We start from the raw sequence: 22,602 nt of genomic DNA on the forward strand, positions 1-22,602 counted from the left end.
ATCATTAAAAATAAATTATTGCTTTAGAACAACATATTTGTTTCATACTGCAGTCTCCCACGAAAATCGAAAAAAAAAAGAGACAAATCTTCGCTTCTGTTTAAGGGATTTGCATTTGAAAATTTTCTTCAGACTCGCTCTGTCACAGTACACACCTGATATTGGAAGCCTGGTAGATGACATGAAATCACAATTTTCTCACAAGCATGGCAACTGTCTTTAATGTAAGAATTTTTAATTTGTACAGCCCAAGCAATATTTTATGTGTGAATGAATGACAAATAAATTTTGATGTCGTATGTATTACATTTACATGTTGTACTGAGGATGAGGGATAGATTAAGTAACTCTTTGATAGTTTATCTGTAAAGGGAAGATAGGACCATAAAAACAATTGATCATACCTGGTATCCAACAAGGCATGTAAGACATTTCCTTTCTTAGACGAAAGTTGAATCCACGATCTTCAGTATAAAAAACCAACACGTTGACCTGCCACACATCGGTAACGGCGTCGTATGTCCCAGAAGAACTAGTCAAAGGAATGTCTTTTAATCAGTTCACCGGGCGAGTTGGCCGTGCGGTTAGGCGCGCGGCTGTGAGCTTGCATCCGGAAGGTAGTGGGTTCGAATCCCAATGTCGGCAGCCCCGAAGATGGTTTTCGGTGGTTTTCCATTTTCAAACCAGACAAATGCTGGGGCTGTACATTAATTAAGACCACGACCGATTCCTTCCAACTCCTAGTCCTTTCCTCTTCCATTGGCGCCATAAGACCTATCTCTGTCGGTGCGACGTAAAGCAAATTTTAAAAAACTCAGTGAATTTATAACCGTTAGACTCTCGAGTCTGTCGAAACTAATTTATGAATAAATCAACTATCTGAGAAAGAAATAATAACAGAATTATCCCTGAAATATTAACAACTTAATTATTATTCTTTATTTGGTATAATTCGACAGACTGAAGAACATAACAGTTATAAATTAAAGCAAGAATGCAGCATTTCATATGTTTATCTTTCGGAAAACATAACTCCAATTTTGTTTCTGCTGATAAGCAGGTCTATAACAACAGATCAAACCGAAGTGTTATCCCATTCTCAAGAGATGCATTGAACATTGACAACATCACACTGATTATCCCTGCCTTTCTCTTCCTAACGGGAAAGAAGTAACTCCTAGTTCTTTGAAGCATAGTTCCTAGACCGAATCGTCAACCTCTGAGCTTCCCGTTTGGTGGGTCCGAGGTACGATTCCTACATGGATCAAGGAATCGAATCGCGTCTGGTTAATGTATCTGATTCGGGAACTGGGTGTATTTGTTCGTCCCAACACAAGCATCTTCCTATACGAGCAGCATATCACATAAACGGGCAATAGTGACAATAGTGTATTCAGCCCTCCAATTAGGCTTGGCGTCATAAAGGGCATCCGGCAGTAAAATAGGACCAAGTGCGCATATGCCAGACCTTTCGCACCCGCGACCATACCGGAGTCAAGACACCTTCAATTCCTTTCATGTCACTGAACATGTTTTTGAAATCCTAAAGAACGTTGTCTATTTCTGCAGCAAACTTCTTGAGTGCAGTGTCAAGATGAAGGTACGCTTATTTAAGAGATTATTGTTTGGAAAGTGATCGAAATTCTTTCACTGAAGATCAGTAATTGAAGTTGGTTGTATGGGCAGAAAACTAATAAGTCACATCACCAATCGCCTCTTGTCTTCCTTTCGGGGGTTTGAATATTCTAACTCACTATACCTTACCAAAGTAGTGATAATGAAGGTCGATGGCGTTGGACAGGTTGGCCAGGTCTGCTCAACATATTACGTGACCATTCGTCTAATTCTAAGCTCTATACATTGAGTTTCAATCTCTTTGATATCAGAGCAAACAGTAGTTGATTATAGCGTTGCCACTGGTTAGATTAGGACATCGAATCTTACACATAAAAATCCCATGTTTCGTAAGCTCAAAAATCTTGCATGTCAACTGCTTAGGCCACACAATATTACTTTTTAGGTGTGCTACTCAATAAAAACTTTCAAAGGGGCTAATTAAAATATAGCCTACGACCTGGTTTGTAATAATTGAAAGAAACTCACCTTCCGCGGAACCTGTAGGCACATTTGATGTTCTTGGGGTAGCTGGACGGGTACCGTGGGGAATAGAAGCGGCCATGAGTTAGAGAATAGTTGCTGCTGATGAACTGATGGTCACACATAGTACCAGGGAGTTTTTGGCCGTCCGTCTGGAACATTCCTGTAACAATAGAAAAAATATCGCTGTATCCAAATCCATATCAACTACCTCTCCTACTTTTAAAGAAAAGTATCATCTCCCTTAGTAAACACATTCTATTGTACAACGTAAGTCTCACATAAGCGGCAAAACGCATGGAGGTGACTGAGGCGATGATAAGGAGGCTATTAAGTCGATAAATACTGTCTAATACACTAATATTCTTCGTTGATTACAATTTATCGAAGATGGAACAGAACCATATCGTGTTGCGTTACGTCTAGCGTGCCGACGGAAGACACTTCGAGCAACTGCTGCGACGTTGTTTTCTCGCCTGGGGAAGAGTACAACGCGTTACACGAAGCGCAATCATCGACGGTCTACCTGCATATTTCAGCACGAGAAGGTCTCATGCACATTAACTTTTCATTATTACGCTGAAATCACGTAAGTTATATCTTGAGTATTACTAAAAATTGATGGTTGATCTCGCTTCTTCAGATGCAGATCTGGATGTGTAACTGCTGTCATAGTAGCATACAGTTATCGTATAAAAATGGTAGTGAAATGGACTATACATCCTGGTTTTGTTATCTTCCTCATCGCCCCCAGAATCACCTCGCACAGAGACTCGCTCCGTGTCATGAGACATAACTTCAGTTCCAAACTGAAACGAAGGACGAGGGGAAAGACAGGAAGACAGTATTTTTTTTTTTACAATTGGCTTTACGTCGCACCGGCTAGTAACAGTCGTTGGGCATTGTTTTCGTATCAAGTTCAGATACACAATTCTTGGGATTATTATACCCAAAGAAGACTACAATCTTTATCACGACTGTTACTAACCCAAGACCTGCAAAATCATGGCCTTCGTTAAAAAAATATTTTAGTTTTCTTTTACATTCTTTTAAATTTATTTCCCATGAGTTCAGACACTATTTATTCTCAATACTCTTCGCTGGTAATAGGCATTTTTCTATGTTATAATTGTAGCATGTTAAGTTAAGATGTTTTTAAAGTGTAACATATTTTCAGTGTATTCCTTGTATGACTGGTTAATGATTCTGACTTTTGACCTTAAGGTTACCTCCAGGCTTAACAAGGAGCGAAACATGTTCCTAAGAAGAGTACATATTGTTATGTAAATTTCACCCACGTATCACGTTTCTTGTATTGAATAGGTGGTAAGGCCACGGCCGCTTCCTTCCCACCCCTAGGCCTTCCCTATCCCATCGTCGCCATAAGACTTATCTGTATCGGTGCGACGTAAAGCAACTAGCAAAAAAAATGATTAGGTGGTACAATAGAATAAATTATTTTGCGATAATTTGCTTATGAAGCAGACTTAAGAAAATGTGATCAAAGTCGTCAATACATACCATATGATTTACCCAGCAATTCATAATTATTTGCATTAATAAAAATATGTAGATAACGAACGTACAAACATAAATATTATACTAAGAAGAAGAAGAAGAAAGTTCCCCCAAACTGAGCCCTTAATGAAGTGATCATTTAATTACTTAGTCATGTTAATTGGGTGTACAGAGTATATTTAATTTTTATTAACATTGGTAACTAGCAGGGAAGATCTGTATATTCATCAGTACATGTCGCAATTTCTACAGGAAGCTTGGAGCCCAGGTCTCTCTGTTCGCCAGCTATGTTTAGAAGGAGGTATTTCGACATGACGTACACAAAGCAGAACAAGGAAACAATGGAACTCCAACGGCCAGGACCAAAAGAAATACATTTCGGATGCCCGGCGAGAGGCTAGAGATGCTAGCAAGATACGTTTGAAGTAAGCGTCAGGTATGCGATGTGTTGAACCAATGATATGATAGCGTCACAGTAATTTTGGCTAGGCATTGGTCTATGTAAGTGATGGTCCCAATCGAGCATACAACAGCGTCAGAGAGGGAAAATTAAAAAATCGACTAGCGCGTGGGCCAGCAACCCTTTATTCGGCAAGATCCTGCGCGGGTAACGTCGTGAGAAGAAGTATTATTTACGTGAGTGCGGGTCAGGACTTATGTATCTTGGTCGTGTGGGGACTTGAAATTTTGTTTAAGACGCTCAGTCTGTATTTAATCTATTCAAGATTTTAAACTTTGGGAGAATGGCATTCATCTTTCGATTTCCAGAGGGAAAGAACAGTTTCAGATAAACATTTCAATGCACGTGTTTTAATGTATCAAAAGGGGATAGGATAATTTTGACATTTCATCTCTTTTGTTTGGAAAAACTATGCCCCATTTGAAGTAAATGTTAGGAAGCTTGTAAATGTAAATATGTAACGTAAATGCATGAGGTCACAGACAGATTTTTTTATTTTATTCTGATCTTTAGCTGAGTGGCTAACGTCACTTCTTACGAGTCAATGCCTTGTTTTGGCCTCATATATTTCGATTTGTTTTTGCTTTGATGTTTGAGACGCAGTGTACGTCTCGGGGACTAAATGTAAATAAGGATTTATATTAAAGTCAGGAAAGACTAGATTAATGGATTATGGGAGCTAAAAGTGTACGGAAATATGTCATCACGTCTTCTGGGATTTACTGCTTGATGTGTGAATGAGCATGTGTGAGATGGTGCTGTTTGGATCCACAAATTTTGGTAGTGCCATCTTCATGATTATTTGAATATCAAGATGAGTGTAAATTAGTGATTGATTCACGAGTTCCTCGAACGCAGTTTCATATTCAAAGTTACGAATATTTAGAATCAATTTCCTGTGAAGTTTCATTATTATTATTATTATTATTATTATTATTATTATTATTATTATTAATACGATCTTCTAGAGTTGTAAGGAAGAGATATTTCAGTAACTTTCAGATGTTCAGACATGATCGATTGTCTATGTGGCATTTCTTAGTTTCAAGTTATGGTATTATTACTGAGTTGACCACTTTATTGAACAAGTTTAACTTTACGAGCGCGAGTGCTTTGACTTGTGACCAGCGCGGTCTTGTTTCTTTTCATTCAAGCGAATGTTAGACGACGTCATTTATATTTATATCAGTTTTGGAAACTTTAGGACATGTGATTATTATGTGCGAGTATGAGTAAGAGGATGCGTTCCTCATGTGAAAGGCCCCCATTTTCATGATTGTGTGACTTGCCTCGGGTAGACTTGGGAGCAGCGTGTGTTCTTTATATTTGTTGCATTATTTTGGGAGACTGAATCTCCGCTTTTGAGTAATTCCGCCGTGTGTTGGCGAGGGTGATGTGTGTGTCCACCGAGGAGAGTTTTATTTTAGCGGTCTATATGTCGTGATGATTTTATAGGTTTTGTCCATGTCACTACGGTTGTTGCAGTAGACGAGGTTTTTATATAGCGACGTTTAGTTTGATTTTCCTTTATGATATAACCGCGCTGAGGAGTATTTGTGTCATGCAATCTTTTTCGGGAACCAACGTTGAATATGTGTTTGGAAGTTACATGTTTATGAATTTGTGTTATGTAATTTATTTCAGGAACCTACGTTGAATAGGAAGTGTTGTTTAAAGTGTAAACTTATTTTTATATTATCCATCGAGACTTTGAGTGAGTGAGTGAGTGAGTGAGTGAGTGAGTGTGTGAGAATTGCGTAAATGCAGAATGCTTTCTTGGTGAGCACTGGAAAATATGACATCATGTTTTTGTTTATTTCGTTGTGTATATTTGCCATTTATGTGATTTTATTATGAGTGGTTCTGATCCACGTTGTTTTGTTGTGCTCATGAGGTTGCTCATGATTGAGTTGCATATAGTTGTGCGTAGGAAGTTTTAGCACTCAGCGTGTTTTATATTGTACAGTTAGTTTTCATCTCCCTTTTGCATATTAAAACACGTATTTTCTCAAGGTTAGGGACCCTCACTGCAATGTCAAGTGTGCAGGAAAGGGGAACGTACTCATCTACAGTTGAAAGTATTAACCAAAATCTAAGTCAGGCGCGTGGTGCGAGCACGCCAGCCAGTGTGTTAAGATAAATGGAATTCCAGAAATTTGCTTTGTAATATTATGTATGTGTGTTGGCATACAAATGCATATTTGTATGATATTTCGATTCCCAAGATGGACTTTATCAAGCTGAGTGTCTTGCAAATTTGATCACTTTGTTATATTTTTTATATTTATTCATTTTTTTCTAATTTATTTTAATACACATATTTTTCCTCTAAAATGACGTCATATTCTTCTTGCTTTATTTATTGTTTTTAGTTGTCCTCGCCGTGACAATATTATTTATATGTAACCCGGCAGAATCTACGGGGAATTGAGTTGCATTGCTTGTTACACCTATATATTGTTGACTACCAATAGTTTAATTTAAATTGTTTAAAGTGTATGTATAATAATACCAAAATAATTTAATAGAAGGTCGGGGTGTATAAACTGCATATAAACATTTCAGACTCGATTTTGCTTTTGCTTCGCACGTTCCAATACTACCGAATCTAAGAAATAACACAAATAAGTTCACTTCGTTACTAATCATCTGAGTTAGTTTTAGACTTATTGTGTATCAACAACAAAACGCACTGCTATTAATACATGCCTGTAAGAAGAAAGAAAGTCAAAAGGGAAACTCGCCATCAGCTCGGAGGAATGACTGAAACTCATAATATATTTTCGGTTGGGATTTTCGTCTTCCAAATGCATCCTGTCTCCATTCGAATAAAATGAGCATATTGGTGTATAGTCACTTACATACGAGGGTTGGGGCAAAAGTCATGCAATTATTTTTTTCTTGAACATAGCTGTCCTGTTGAAAATTTGACATATACAGACTAAAGGACAACGTGTTAACTACATGTGTGGACAATGAATAGCACTGAAACATCGTAATACACTGATTTATTACGGTAGTATACAGGACAATATGGCCTTCCCGGTGCAAAAGAATGACAACACAGTACACAAAGTTGACATGACAAACCTGGGCCTACCGGGCGAGTTGGCCGTGCGCGTTGAGGCACGTGGCTGTAAGCTTGCATCCGGGAGATAGTAGGTTCGAATCCCACTATCGGCAGCCCTGAAGATGGTTTTCCGTGGTTTCCCATTTTCACACCAGGCAAATGCTGGGGCTGTACCTTAATTCAGGCCACGGCCACTTCCTTCCAACTCCTAGGCCTTTCCTATCCCATCGTCGCCATAAGACCTATCTGTGTCGGAGCGACGTAAAGCCCCTAGCAAAAAAAACCTGGGCCTAAAGACCCTCAGTGTAGTCACCTGCTACTGACACCATACGCTGCCAAAGATGTGGGAGGTGCTGAATACCATCTGCCTCAGCATTTGCCGCACCATGTGTGAATAGGGTCACCTATTGGCGCACAGCATCAGCAATGTCCTCTAGTGTTGTAAACCGCTTATCAATTTGATCGGTGAAGGATTCTGACGGACCTTCTGCCTCCTTGGTGATCCAGCATGTCGCCACCACGAGGACTGACGTTTCAGTTCTGGTTCGTATGCCCTGGCCCAAAATTCATCGATGGCGATTATTCGTGACAAGAATTGATCGCCGTCTTGTTGCGAGCGTGCAAGGTGGTCGGAGCATATTGCATAGCGCACCCACCTTTGAACTTCCGTCAGTTTATGCGGTACCCACCGCGGTACGATTTTGCGCAGTTGCAGCGCATTACGCAATATCCTGTGGACGGTGCGTTTCTCGATGCCACTTGCCCTCTCTAACTCCAGTAACGTCCATCGTCTATCTTCTTCCAGGAGCTGCTTGATGACAGCACGTGCCACGTCGGCCCGCACACTGACAAGTCGTCCCGAACGTTGCTCATCACTGGTTGACACACGTCCTTGCTGAAACTTTCCTACCCACCGTGCTATACTGTACGATATGGTAGGGCATTATTCCCAATGGCTTCCACTAATTCACTGCGACATTCCATCACATTTCTCCCTCGGAGAACGGCTATTTTGATGTAAGCGCACTGCTCAACAGGGGTTACCTCCACCTCGCACGACACTCACCAACTGACTGAATTCACAGCACTCGCTGTCCTGCTACCAGCTATCACAGAGCCATCTGTTCTGCATACACACTATGCCTGCGGAACTTCCACACGACACATGTACGTTTGTGATCCGTTGACATATCTACAATAAAACAAATAGTTGCCCTGACTTTTGCTACAATCCTCGTAGTTAGATTTTCATCGTGGTGCACACAACTTCTTGTCATTGTCACAATGACAAGCATTCTCGATTTATGTGTGAACCCTTACGTTCTCATCACTGTCATCGTGATGTAGAGGTCGTACTGTAGAAAGCGCGCCAAGCCCATTAGCTGATCGATTAGGGCGGCTAGACGAATGTCATGAGTTGTATTTAAGAATGCAATATATAGTGATTGAGAGCATTGATGTTAGAGGGGCACACCATCCCAACAAGAGTTGCCATAGTGTGGAGGACCGTTACCTACGATTCCTGCTCCCCACAGGCGGAGATTGAAGGAAAACTAAAGACCCGGTGGTGCATCCAGGAAATCCAGCGAGTGTACTTTCTCAGTGTGTTAATGCATACAATTGAAATAACTAACAAAGTCACGTGGATTTACTGATTAAATGAGTAGTCTTCAAGAATTTTTTATCGAGATGTCAATATCAAATAATCTTGAAAAATTTATTAGGCAGCGTTTCTCTATTCATTCATTCTACCGGAACATGACAAAATAATGATGTAATCTAAATACAGAGTCTCTCCATTGCTAAAAATAAGTTATAATAACAACTTCCATTCGAGGAAAATATGATTTATTATACCATCAACTTCCCGAATGATTGGGCTGCCAACAATGACCCAAATGTACAAATGGAAAAAGTAAAAGCTACAAAGCAGAGAATTAATATGCCTTACCAATACCAATTCACCTGTTGTAGATGTGATGTCTCACTACATCCATTGAAATGCATATTATCTATTGGTAAAATGAACCGTTTCCACAACTTGATAGTACCACGAGCTGCAAGAAACAGCCCTATTAACTCGACCTCGTCAAGGTGGTATTTCCATTTGTAGTAAGATATCTTTGGATTTTTATGTTCCATTTCTCAGTGTTTACTTCTTCAGGGTGGCGGCCAATATATTGTTCGAACCTGACAGTCGGGGATATTTTGTAGGCTTTCATGCTCTTATAGGCCTGAAAATGCCATCACATGATGTGCCGTGGACCCCTCCATGCACGTTCAAACGTTTCCTACGAAGTTCCTCGGCAATGAAGGACTGAAGGACCTGATAGTATGGTGGCGGGAGTTCCTTAATACATCACCGAACGGACAAGATTCCAAGATGTGAGCAAGTATTTCTTTCTCTCTGCTGCGTCACCGGCAGAAGATACCGTCCAAAGATATGTCCAGTACAGTTCTAAGAGCTCTGACAAAAGAGTGATTGAATGGGTGGCTGTATTTCTAAAAAACAGACTTCAGAGTATTAGAGTACGTGAAGTTTAATCTCCTCCTTTTTGATAATTAAGAGGGTAATTACTCATGGCAGTATTATTGGACCTTTATGTTTTCTTATATAATATGAATGATACGAGTAAAGAACTGGGATTAAATGCTGTTTGCGGATGATGTTATTCTGTATAGAGTAATAAGGAAGTTATAAGTTTCTAAGTAACTTGAAAAACAAAGCGAAAATGTTTTAAGATGGAGATGATGAAAACGGGGTTACAAGTCAAATTGTGAGTTTCACTAATAGGAAACGTGCTCTCAGTTTTAATTACTGCGTTCATGGGGTGAAATTCCCTAGGTGTTAATATAAGGAAATATCTTTATTACGGTAATCACGTAAATGAGATTTTAAATAAAGGTTAATGATCTCTGCACATGGTTATGAGGGTATTTAGAGGTTGCAGACAAGATGTAAAGGAGAGGACATATAAGGCTCTAATAAGACTCCAAATAGAGTATGGTTCCAGTGTATTGAACTCTCATCAGGGTTACTTGATTCGAGAACTGGAAAAACCCAAAGAAAAGAAGCTCTATTTGTTCTGGGTGATTTCTGACAAAAGAGTAGCGTTACGAGATTGTTGCAAAGTTTAGGGTGGGAAGACTTTGGAGAAAGGAGACGAGCTGCTACAGTAAGTGGTACGTTCCAAGCTGTCATTGGAGAGATGCTGTTGAAGAACATTGGCTGACGAATAATTTTGAGTGCTGTTTTCAAAAAAATAAGGAAGATCACAATATGAAGATAAATACTGAATTCAAGAAGACAAATTGTGGCGAAAATTCGTTTATGGGAAGGGGCGTTAGGGATTGGAATAATTTACCAAGGGTGATGTTCAATCAATTTTCAAATTATTTGCAATAATTTAAGAAAAGAGTAGGAAAACAACAGATAGGACATCTACCACCTGGACGACTGGCCTAAATGCAGATCAGTGGTAATTGATTGACGGTAGTAATTATTAGCTTCGAGCCATTCACTGCAGGAAAGGCCACTGTGGTGTTATATCCAGCTGTTGGCAGGTGTATATTCTATGTATAACTCCACTGCGATGCCTTTGTGAAGTAATGCAGACCAAACTACCATTTCATGTTCCTGACAAATTTTCCTTGGATCAAAAACAGAAAAACAATTCCGTTGATTGGTTACCTGATTAAGTTGCTTAGCGAAAGGAGACACGCATTTATTCCATCAGATGGGGTCCGATTAGTAAATATATAGGCATTGCCAGCTTTAATTGACGACCTTACTGGAATAAGGATGTAACCAACATATTGCTTTTTTTGGGGGATAGGAAAATTAATTTTAGGGTTCATTTCATGGTATACACTACTTGAACCGATTGAATATGAAAGTGTGCAAATGAGTTCATAAATTGAAAACAATACTTCATTGTTATAACTTAAGGTTTAAAAAATATGTGAACGAGGAAGTAATACAATGGAAAATAATCTGCAATTATGTCTTACATTAGCCGGAATGTCTCAGACGATTGAGGCGCCGGCCTTCTGACTCCAATTTTGTAGGTTCGATCCTGGCTCAGTCCGGTGATATTTGACGGTGCACAAATACGTCAGCCTCGTGACGGTAGACTTATTGTCACGTAAAAGAACTCCTGTGTGACTAAATTCCAGCACCTCGGCGTCTCCGAAAACCGTAATGTAGTTACTGGGACGTAAAGCAAGTACCATTATTATTTTTATTGTCTTAAATTTGTATATAACAGAAGAGAAATCCTGTATGTGATCTCGGAACACGAATTGTAGCATATACTATTAGTGTAATAATAAAATTAACAATATTGAAATGCCAAGAAAATATTTCGAAATATAGAAGTGATTTCATCTATGGCCTTTATTTAAATGGCATATTACACGTGGTGATGAGCCGACACAAGCACTGTCCACCAACTTGACCGATGTTCCATCCTTACACCACGGAGGGCAAAGTTCTGCTGGCCGCAAACGAGCTTGAAAATCAAATGGAAGACATAAGACGACACCCAAAGAATGGAGGCTTTGAAATCTCACGTTTCAAAAATTTGCTGTTTGCATCCTTATTCCGGGGAGGTCTTCAATTAGCGTATTGCAGACTTTGATGTGTTGAACTGAAGCTTGCCACGATGGTTGGAAAAGTAGAAGTATTTTTAACTTTTCATCAGTGTAGAAGGAAGGCTTTGTCGGGGATGCCAGTAGGTATCAGAAAAATATTTCAAAGTGCATCTGATTATTTTATCGGCGTCTTTTATAAACGCAATTTGTATTTTAGCCATTTCCCCTGTGAAATGGGTAAATAAGAGTTGAGAAGGATGCAATTGTAAATTATTAACAGTATAAGAATTAACAATAACATTCCTCCAAGGAAGGATAGGAAGACGACCGTGGATAGCAATACTGATACCCTGCTGGTGATGCTCAGCAGCTCGGGAATCATCTGCGATGTCCTGTACCAGTGTCCCCATTTTCAGACAAGAGGTTCTTTGCTTCCGATCACCTTGGCCAAAATTTTAAGATGAACGCCATACTTTCGAGTGTCGACTTAGTTAAATGTAATTTAAAAGCATTTCAGTCTGTCGAACACACAAATTCAAATATAATATACACTACGGTACTGAACAATGAATTCTCGTGAAAGAAGAATTTGTAAGCTACGAAGAAGTTAAAGTTAAAGATGAAAAACTGAAATTCTAGGGGTAAGGCTCATCTCTAAAGATAATAGGCAACTTGATGTCTATGGAGTGTAGAGACCAGGAAAGAGTAGCGCAGATGCTGATTCAGAATTATTTGATAAGATAATCAGCTATGTGGGAAACGATAAGGAAAGGAACGTGATTGTAGCGGGTGATCTATGTCAATTGGAAGGTAATGCGAACGACAGGAATCATTACCAACAAATGGCAAATAAGTTAATATGGGAAGGGCACCTCATTCAGAAAGTGATGGAACCAACCAGAGGGAAAAATATTCTGGATGTGGTGCTAGTAAAATCAGATAAGCTCTATAGAGAAACAGAAGTAACAGATGGTATTAGTGATCACGAAACAGTTTTTTTGGTACTTAAAAATAAATATGAAAAAAGGAAGAGATTAAAATTAGGACTATTAGGCAGTACCATATGGCTGATAAAACAGGCATGAAGGAGTTTTTAAAAAGTAACTATGATCGCTGGAAAATAGTAAAAAAAAAATGTAAACAGACTCTTGGATGGGTTTAAAGCAGTTGTTGAGGAATGTGAAAATAGGCTTGTGCCTTTAAAGATGGTAAGGAATGGTAAAGATCCACTATATTATAACAGATAAATAAAGAGACTACGAAGGAGGTGCAGCTTGGAACGAAATACAGTTAGAAATGGTTATGGAAGTAAGGATAAATTGAAGGAGCTTACTAGGAAATTGAATCTAGCAATCAAGTCAGCTAAGGATAACATGATGGCAAGCATAATTGGTGGCCATACACATTTTAGTGAAAATGGAAGAGAATGTATAGGTACTGTACCGGGAACTGTTCCAGCCCTGTACATTGTTTTATTGTCGCCGAAACATATGAAAAAGGGACGGCAATAATATCTGTTCGTGCGTCCGACATCTTGTGCTAGCGCAAGGCGAAGCTCCTTGTAGCGAGCTGAACACGTCACGAGTAACGAGTCTGCAGGTGACATCAATATCACATGTTACATGCCTCTCCATCGAAGGTACTAGAAAAAAAAGGCCTAACTTTTCAGCCGCTTAAGTTTCGGACATGAGACATGTATCATAATGTAGCTCATGTTCCAAACGCAAACATATATTAATTTCAGTAAATTCCGTCAAGGCATTCTAAATATATAAGCCAATTTCATCTCTGTGACGTAGCAAGCAGCCTTGAGCCGTACTGAATATAAGCAGAGAGCCAGGCCACAGCAATTCAGTTCACGTCGAGTTCGCACCAAGTTCGCACCAATTTCACATCGAGTTCGCGTCAAGTCTACATTCTTTCACAGCTGGCTAGTATATCACGCTGCGCGCGTCGAACCAAGTATTCCTGCGGCCGGACCTCGCACTACTTAGAAAGTTTCGATGGCTAGTTGATACTTAGTCTCTGCGATACCAGTGAGTAACCTGTACATTGTGGGACTTGTAATTCGTCTGACTTAGAAAATGAACGTGTGTAATTTCAAAGTCTTAAAGACTTATAGTATTCAGCAACAGTGGTACTTGACACTTAGTAAATATCTTAGTTGACGTGTGAATAACCGTAACCAACTTGGGATTAACATAAATACTTCGCATGGTAATGATCTAGGACTATTTGAACTTTGAATTTCATGAGTGTAGGTTATAACACTTTGATTGTCTTGAGAGCCTAGAACACTGTCATTAGTGTAGAAGAACTGTTCGCGGGTCATCATAACAGGCTGTGCTATTTAAAATTAATGCATGTGGACTAACTGTGTACCCAGTGTTATCGTGAAGTATAGGACTTATACTTGAATAATTGAGGTATTACAAGAGAGAGTCGCTTATTTATTTTGCTGTGAAGTTGAGAAATTACAAACTGTATTCCAAATGTAAGTTAATTTAACCCTACGAACAGTGAGCAGTAAGTGGTTAGACCAACTTTGCCGTGAACGATATTTCTCATGATCGTGATAGACGATAAAAGACTCGCTCCGACGTATTTCTCATCGAAGTGAATGGCGAAAAATTGTGAAACAGTCACCAGTGATAACTGTGCAAAATCAAATAGTGCACGTTTTCGACGTAGAACGACGGAGATCGACATAGAACGTCGGAGATCGACGTAAAACGACGGAGATCGACCTAGAACGGCGGAGATCGACGGAGATTTGGTACTACGCGGGAATGGTTCCAGGGGCGTGGTACCATGGAGCAGCTTGGGGCCTGCTGACAGCCGAATCCCAGATTGCTGTTCGCAGAGTGGTTTTCCAGTGTTCGAGAAGGCGTATAGCAGGTGATGTCAGTGCTTTTCCATTAAATTCTGACTATAAGCAGGACCTTTATGAACTAAGTCATTACGGACAAAGAACTTTAAAGAGGTTGCTTAATTAATATTCTACTTGAACAGTATTAACGTTTTCCAAGTCAAGAAAGACTTTCAACAACAAAGTGCTCCCGTATACTCCCATTTATTAGAACTTTGAGGTATCAATTAAGTGCACTATTCGTGGTGAAAGTATAACATAAACTCCAAATTTGCCATATTTTTCATAACGTGTGCTCAGAACTTTAAAAGACTAGATTTGATTTCAAGTTTAACGTGTTCTCGAGAAGAAATTTGTTTTACTCAATTTATGTAGGAAGTGTAAATATGAAATCGCAAATACCCCTAGAGAGAGAGACTTTAGGATTTCTCATTTATTTACAACATTCTTGATTTATGACATGAAGAATATGATGGACATATCAAATTGGGAAATATTATTCAGTTAAAATTCATTTGAATTAATTTCGATGTTCTGTTGTTAAAAAAAGGGGAGAATGAGGATTTATTTTCAATTAAATATTCATTATTTGGCGACACCATAGGAGGGCGTTCCAAAAAATAAAGTAAAGGAATGAAAGACGTAATATCTCTTATTTCGCCTTGCCATCCTCTCTGTGTACCATCTCCTAAGGACTCAGTACCCCTTAGAAAGACCTCATGCCATTAACAGTCAACTTTTCCTGGTACAGTACTTTATGGCAGAAACAGGTTCCAAGAAGGACATTCCAGAAATAATTAATGAACAAGGGGAGTGTGTATGCGAGGATCTTCAAAAGGAAGAAGTATTAAGTCAGCAGTATGTAAAGATTGTTGGTTACAAGTATAACGTCCAGATAGAAGAGGTGACTAATAATAAAGAAGTATTAAAATGTACCTATGACAGCAATGACATTTACTGTAAGATACAAAAGTTGAAAACTAGAAAAGCAGGTGGAATTGATAAGGTTTCGGGGGATATAATAAAGACAATAGGTTGGGATATAGTACCATATCTGAGGTATTTGTTTGATTTTTATTTGCATGAAGGAACTTTACCAAATGAATGGAGAGTTGCTATAGTAGCCCTGTATATAAAGGAAAGGGTGATATACATAAAGCTGAAAATTACAGGCCAGTCAGTTTGACATGCATTATATGTAAGTTTTGGGAAAGCATTCTTTCTGATTATATAAGATATGTTTGCGAAATTAATAACTGGTTTGGGTTTAGGAAATGTTATTCCACTGAAGCCCAACTTGTAGGATTCCAGCAAGATATAGCAGATATCCTGGATTCAGGAGGTCAATTGGACTGTATCGCGATTGACCCGTCTAAGGCATTTGATAGGGTAGATCATGGGAGACTACTGGCAAAAATGAGTGCAATTGGACTTGACAAAAGAGTGACTGAATGGGTGGCTCTGTTTCTAGAAAATAGAACTCAGAGAATTAGAGTAGCTGAAGCTTTATCTGTCTCTGTAATAATTAAGAGGGGAATTCCTCAAGGCATTATTATTGGACCTTTATGTTTTCTTATATATTATATCAATGATATATGTAAAGAAGTGGAATCAGAGGCAAGGCTTTTTGCAGATGATACTATTCTGTACAGAGTAATTAATAAGTTACAAGATTGTGAGCAACTGCAAAATGACCTCAATAATGTTGTGAGATTGACAGTAGGCAATGGTATGATCATAAACGGGGATAAAAGTCAGGTTGTGAGTTTCACAACTAGGAAAAGTCCTCTGAGTTTCAATTACTGCGTTGATGGGGTGAAAGTTCCCTTTGGGGATCTTTGTAAATACCTAGGTACTAATATAAGGAAAGATCTTCATTGGGGTAAAGACATAAAAACGATTGTAAATAAAGGGTACAGATCTCTGCACATGGTTATGAGGGTATTTAGGTGTTATAGTAATGATGTAAAGGAGAGAGCATATTTGTCTCTGGTGAGACCCCAACTAGAGTATAGTTCCAGTGTATGGGACCGTCACCAGGATTACTTGATTCAGGAACTGGAAAAAATCCAAGGAAAAGCAGCTCGATTTGTTCTGGGCGATTTCCAACAAAAGAGTAGCGTTATAAAAATGTTGTAAAGTTTGGGAGACGAGCTGCTCGACTAAGTGGTATGTTCCGAGCTGTCAGTGAAGAGATGGCGTGGGAGGATATCAGTAGACGAATAAGTTTGCAAGTTGCTTTACGTCGCACCGACACAGATAGGTCTTATGGCGACAATGGGACTGGAAAGGCCTAGGAGTGGGAAGGAAGCGGCCGTGGCCTTAATTAAGGTACAGCCCCAGCATTTGCCTGGTGTGAAAATGGGAAACCACGGAAAACCATTTTCAGGGCTGCCGACAGTGAGGTTCGAACCTACTATCTCCCGAATACTGGATACTGGCCGCACTTAAGCGGCTTCAGCTATCGAGCTCGGTGGATAAGTTTGTGTGGTGTCTTTAAAAGTAGGAAATATCACAATATGAAGATAAAGTTAGAATTCATGAGGAGAAATTGGGCCAAATATTCGTTTATAGGAAGGGGAGTTAAGGATTGGAATAACTTACCACCGGAGATGTTCAATTAATTTCCAATTTCTTTGCAATCATTTAAGAAAAATCTAGGAAATCAACAGAAGGAAAATCTGCCACCTGGGCGACTGCCCTAAATACAGATCAGAATTGATTGATTGATTGATTGATTGATTGATTGATTGATTGATTGATTGATTGATTGATTGATTGATTGATTGATTGATTGATTGATTGATTGATTGATTGATTGATTGATTGATTGATTGATTGATTGATTGATTGATTGATTGATTGATTGATTGATTGATTGATTGATTGATTGATTGATTGATTGATTGATTGATTGATTGATTGATTGATTGATTGATTGATTGATTGATTGATTGATTGATTGATTGATTGATTGATTGATTGATTGATTGATTGATTGATTGATTGATTGATTGATTGATTGATCGATTGATTGATTGATGGCATGTTTCGTTCAAAATGAACATTCTCAGTTTCTATCAAATCACTTCAAACTATGTGTATATATGAACGATATGGTTTACGTTGCGTAATGTTCTTTTGTTTACTCATTGGAATAGTGCAACATGTTCATTGAGTGGGCTACCAAACGTTGCTTAGATTTAAATAGATGCGTATAATTTGTTTTGATTACCTGTTTATTTACGTACGCGGATTTAAGTCTCCGAAAGCCGTAAAAGTAGTTATTGCGACGTGAAGCCAATAATATTATTATTGTACCAGGAGTTACACCTCTACGCCGCGCGTTCAAAATGAGCGCCTAAAAGAACTCCTCTATCAATCAATGTGAAACCAATAATAAAAACAAGTTGTAACTTTAAGCAGAACATCTCACCACCGATATATTATGTAATTTTGTTATTATGCAGTTGCCTAACCTGACTGAATCTCTACTTGTTGTGTTTGCTATCCATCAAGAAGTTTGGACATTCTTACACAGATGTCACTGCTAAAAACTATGATCATGCACCCTGGTGTTAGGTATAAGAACTTTTGATTTAAAGAAGTTTTGTATTCATAAGTTTTCTTCTAATTGATGTTGATTTATTTTTGGGTTGGCAATATGTCCCTTTTTATTTCCGTCAGTTTGGAATCTAGCCAATCCCAAATTTTGGCAATTAATTTTCAACCTATCACAGCCTTCTTCTTCTTCTTCTTCTTCTTCTTCTTCTTCGATTCTCAGTGTAACTTTGAAACTACCCAATAAACGTTAGAGGGTGTGGCTAGTTTAATCTTGAATGGTGTCGAACTTTCCCCGAGGGTTTATAAGCTGCGGATTTTCTCGTTACTGGGCCAATTTATCGTCATCGTACTAAGTGTGTATGTCCAAGCAGGAGGCGGGCGGCCTCTTTCATCATGCAGCAGTACATCGACAAGGTAATGGCCACATAACATCTTTATTTCTTGCTAGCTCCGCAGTTTAACCTAAGGAAAAGGTCCGAATCTTTAACTATGTAACCAACTTTTCTAAAATGTAAATCTTCTTTCGGCTAATGTAAAAACTTCACAAAATCTTTAACTGTAAATCGGGGATAGAGAGTGAAGTACCCTCTCGAGCTCCCCTTCATCTTGGTTTGAGGTGCCACGTTTTTGTAACATTGCGTTTTGCCAATGTATTAAAGTGATTTTCATGCGTGCTAGCTCAGTAGGTTGGGAATAGCCCCTGTTTTATCGGCCAAGCGCTCTATAAGTTTTAAATTTCTGGAGCTCAGTCTTCGCCTCCATTCAAGTTGTACTCGGGCCGTTTATTTAACCTGTTCTTTTTCATTAAGGCCCTGTAGGTTGGGTACTAGATACCTCTGTGTAACGAGATTTCTATTTGTAAATAGTGCCTTGTAAAGCCAGAGATTATTAGATTTTTATGCAACGTTGCCTTGAGTAAGCTTGGAAAACTGAGAGCCTGTTAGCTCTTTTTCAAAGTAAGATTACTGTATGTCTCTTGAAGGCTAGATGTTGTAATTTTGGAGCAAGTACTCTTTGAATTAGGGGATTTCTGCCCTTGTATAAATTGGTGCTCTTTTGTAAATTTCAGCAAGGAGCTCAGCAAAAGTAAAGCGAGGGCTTGAAGCCCACGTTCTGTTAAAACCCACTAATTTTGTCTTTCCTAGACTTGTTTAATGATTGCTACTTGTACCTGTAAAATTGTTAAATTTTGTGGTTTGAAAATATAACCTTCAGTTTACGTTTTAAATTCAAATTCTTGACATTGTAAGTTAGACGCATTCCCTCCGGCACCTTCTTTCACCTCTGCGTCCACGAAAAAGCATGGAACAATTATTATTGTTATTTTATTGACTTGGGACATTTTGGCCTCGTAATTTTCCTGACTTGCCGAATAATGTCTTAAGAAGAAAGCCACACTTGCCAGGTTCGACTTAGTTGAATGTTTCAATTCATTCAACAGGAAATGTGACAAAAAAGTTATCGATAATGGTTCGATATGTATTCCTCTTTAAAGAAGGGCTGCTTCTGTTGATTCAGCATGTGACATTTCTGATCAGATTCAAGCAGTCCTGAGGAGGTACGTGAGTTTCTATATAGATTTTTCATAACTGCGTTGGCATCGAAAGTAATTGTTTGATTGTAGGAGACAACGAGGTAATGAAATGCTTCACCTAACTTGATTGTTGGAATTTTGCAATTCTTCTCACTTAATAAAGTGGTTTCAATTAATTTTCCATTCTTAAAACTTACTCCAAAGCATCCTTGAGTGTTTATTCCAAGCACGATTACTGTAAACATCCAGTTGGTATTACGTGTTAATTCTAAAGACGCAATGGAATGTAACACACACTTTAAGAATCTACTGCCGAAGCGTAAAAAAGAATACTCATAAAGGCTCAGTAGGAAATATCATCTGTAATCATCTAATAAATAGTCAAAACTTATTCGAAATCAACACCGCGTTAACATTCTCAATGATTGATTGTACATGGAAACAATTAATACGAAATTACTAAAGGGGTTATCGTGAACGAGCTGGGTTTCTGTGTTTGATTTAGGTATATTGGATTGGGTCTGACGGTCAAAATACAATTTTCTGCACATAAGCTATGAATGATTTATTGGATTTGAATTTGGTAATTATTCTTCCATCAGTTAGCAACAGGATATCAATTAATACGCCATGGTTCGGACTGATTGTAACAGGTAGAAGAATCTATTCTGCCTTCGGATTGCGATGCATTTTATGACAAACGGGATTGACAAATATGAAAAAATGTAATAATTACGAGACTAGTATGGAAAATGGACCATTTTTTGCATGGTTGAAGATACATATTATATATTTTTACAATTTGTTTTATATCGCACCGACACAGGGAGGCCTTATGGCGACGATGGGATAGGACAGGTCTAGGAGTGGGGAAGAAGCGGCCATGGCCTTATTTAAAGTACAGCACCAGCATTTGCTTGGTGCAAAAATAGGAAACCACGAAAAATATCTCCAGGGCCGCCGAAATTAGGGTTCGAACCCACTATCTCCCGGATGCTAGCTCACAGCTGCTCGCTCCTAACCATACAGCCAATTCGCCCGGTGAAGAGATGTAACCACGAGGCGTCAGCTGAATTCTTAAGTTACACGAGGGTAAACGACTTTGAGGGATTGTCTGGCCCAAGTCGTAAAGTCGTTCTCGGTTCTCCCAGAAGAACATGGGTTCGATTCCCTATCAGGGTGTCCAAAAATGTAAGAAACGACATTTCCACTTCCGGAGGTGCAGATGGCTTTGTAGTTCACTCAGCCTATATCAGAAACCAGTACTTGGGACAAAGGCTGCCTGGCATTGGGCTAACCACCCTACACCATCAGCTAAACAGGTTACGTATAGTGGAAGCTCTACCTTCCAACCCTCCAAGGTATTCCATGGCCATGGAGAAGGGATTGCTTTTTATTTTATCTTTTTTGAGAATCAGTTCGCAACACAAAAGTTGCATGCATAGTTTTATCCTCTACCATAAGAATAATGAGGAAAGCAACGGGAAACTACCCCACTCCTCATTTGATGCCTAGGCCATCTATGACAGCTGATGGCGGAACTGTTGAGGATCCAACCAGCCTTCGGGCTGAGGACTAAACATACATACATACATAAGGAGAATATCAGTTCTAGGGAAAAAGGTAGTACTTCCTATAATTTGTGCATAATATGTTAGAATTGTTTCTTCCTTTACGTTGTAATGGTATGTATACTTCCGTGGTAAGTTCCATAACTTTGTGTCTTTTGAAGCTCATAGAGAAGGCTATGTATGATACACAGTAGGCCATGAATTTTGTAGTAAACAGAAATATTACGTCGTATTAAATCGAATTTAATTCTTCTTCTCCTCTTCTCGCCCGCACGCCAATACCCAGGCATCTTGAAAGTAACGTGAATGAGGGTATATACTGAACCCATGACCTTTGTGCCCTAAGAACATTATGTATAAATTAACAATTAAACTAAAAGTTGGATTCTTGATAGCATGGATTTGACACGTGACGAGGGGGTGATTACCTTCGGTCCCACGCTCTGGGGTACGTGACGTCAGCCACACGTGTCGACGGCGGAAGAATCTCAAGTCATTTTTGTGAACTATTTCAAAGCGCGTGTACATGGCGTGAACCAAGCCAAGTCAAAAAAAATATAGTGCCTATCAAAGGGGGTCAACCATCTCACAAATCGAACCCGTAAAAATTTTAAATGTCCATGAACACTACCGCCAGAAATGTAGCAAGCATGTAGTCACTTTCAAAACTCTTGAAATTACAGTTTAGTTAAGTCAGAAAATTTATAGAAATTTTTTTGGCGGCAAAGGGAGATATCCGAAGAGAGGGGGTAACTGTTATAAATATGAAGGGACGCCATGACGAAGTCTCCTTCTCCGGCATTTGTGATACAAAGCGGACGAAAAATTTTTGAGCTGCTCTGCGAAATCAAACCAACGAAAGTAGACTGAGTTCAACTGCAGATTTTAGCCATTGTGGCTAGGTCTTGTCTCCATGATGAGATAGTTTTCTTGAGTGAAATAATTGTACCAGATAGGACGGTCAAAGTACTGAATAAATTCTAATGTGATTAAGTAATTCGTGTGCGGAAATAATTATAGTCCATCGTGTGAGCTCAGCAAACAAGTGAAGGGTATTTTTTTTAATGCTTTATTCCAGGAAACCTGAAGAAACATAATGATCTGTACAGCCATGAATGTAAAAATGGCTAAATAAAATGCCAGGGTCGCAGGTGAGCCCTATGACGAACAGTGGTGTGACTACATGAGGTAGGTGACTTTCCATCTTACTACCTCTTATATCTTGTCTCATGATCTCTAAAAGTGTATTTGAATGGGGATATACGACGCAGTGGTCACCCCTACTAAGTTTTGTAAATGTGAGAATACGACTAAAAGAGTCATTTG

The 22,602-nt window shown here is 38.9% G+C and overlaps 1 protein-coding gene across 1 annotated transcript in view; it reads right to left on the bottom strand.

The window, feature by feature from the left end:
• The window catches only part of LOC136872284 (neuropilin-1-like), a 534,693-nt gene that overhangs the window by 190,314 nt on the left and 321,777 nt on the right, over positions 1-22,602 (bottom strand). Inside the window, exon 3 of the mRNA XM_068227416.1 lies at positions 2,104-2,260. Coding sequence (XP_068083517.1) covers positions 2,104-2,260 — 157 coding nt within the window. The remainder of the gene's footprint in view (positions 1-2,103; positions 2,261-22,602) is intronic.

This window comes from Anabrus simplex, chromosome 4 (genome assembly GCF_040414725.1).
Source record: "Anabrus simplex isolate iqAnaSimp1 chromosome 4, ASM4041472v1, whole genome shotgun sequence".
Classification (NCBI taxonomy): Eukaryota; Metazoa; Arthropoda; class Insecta; order Orthoptera; family Tettigoniidae; genus Anabrus; species Anabrus simplex.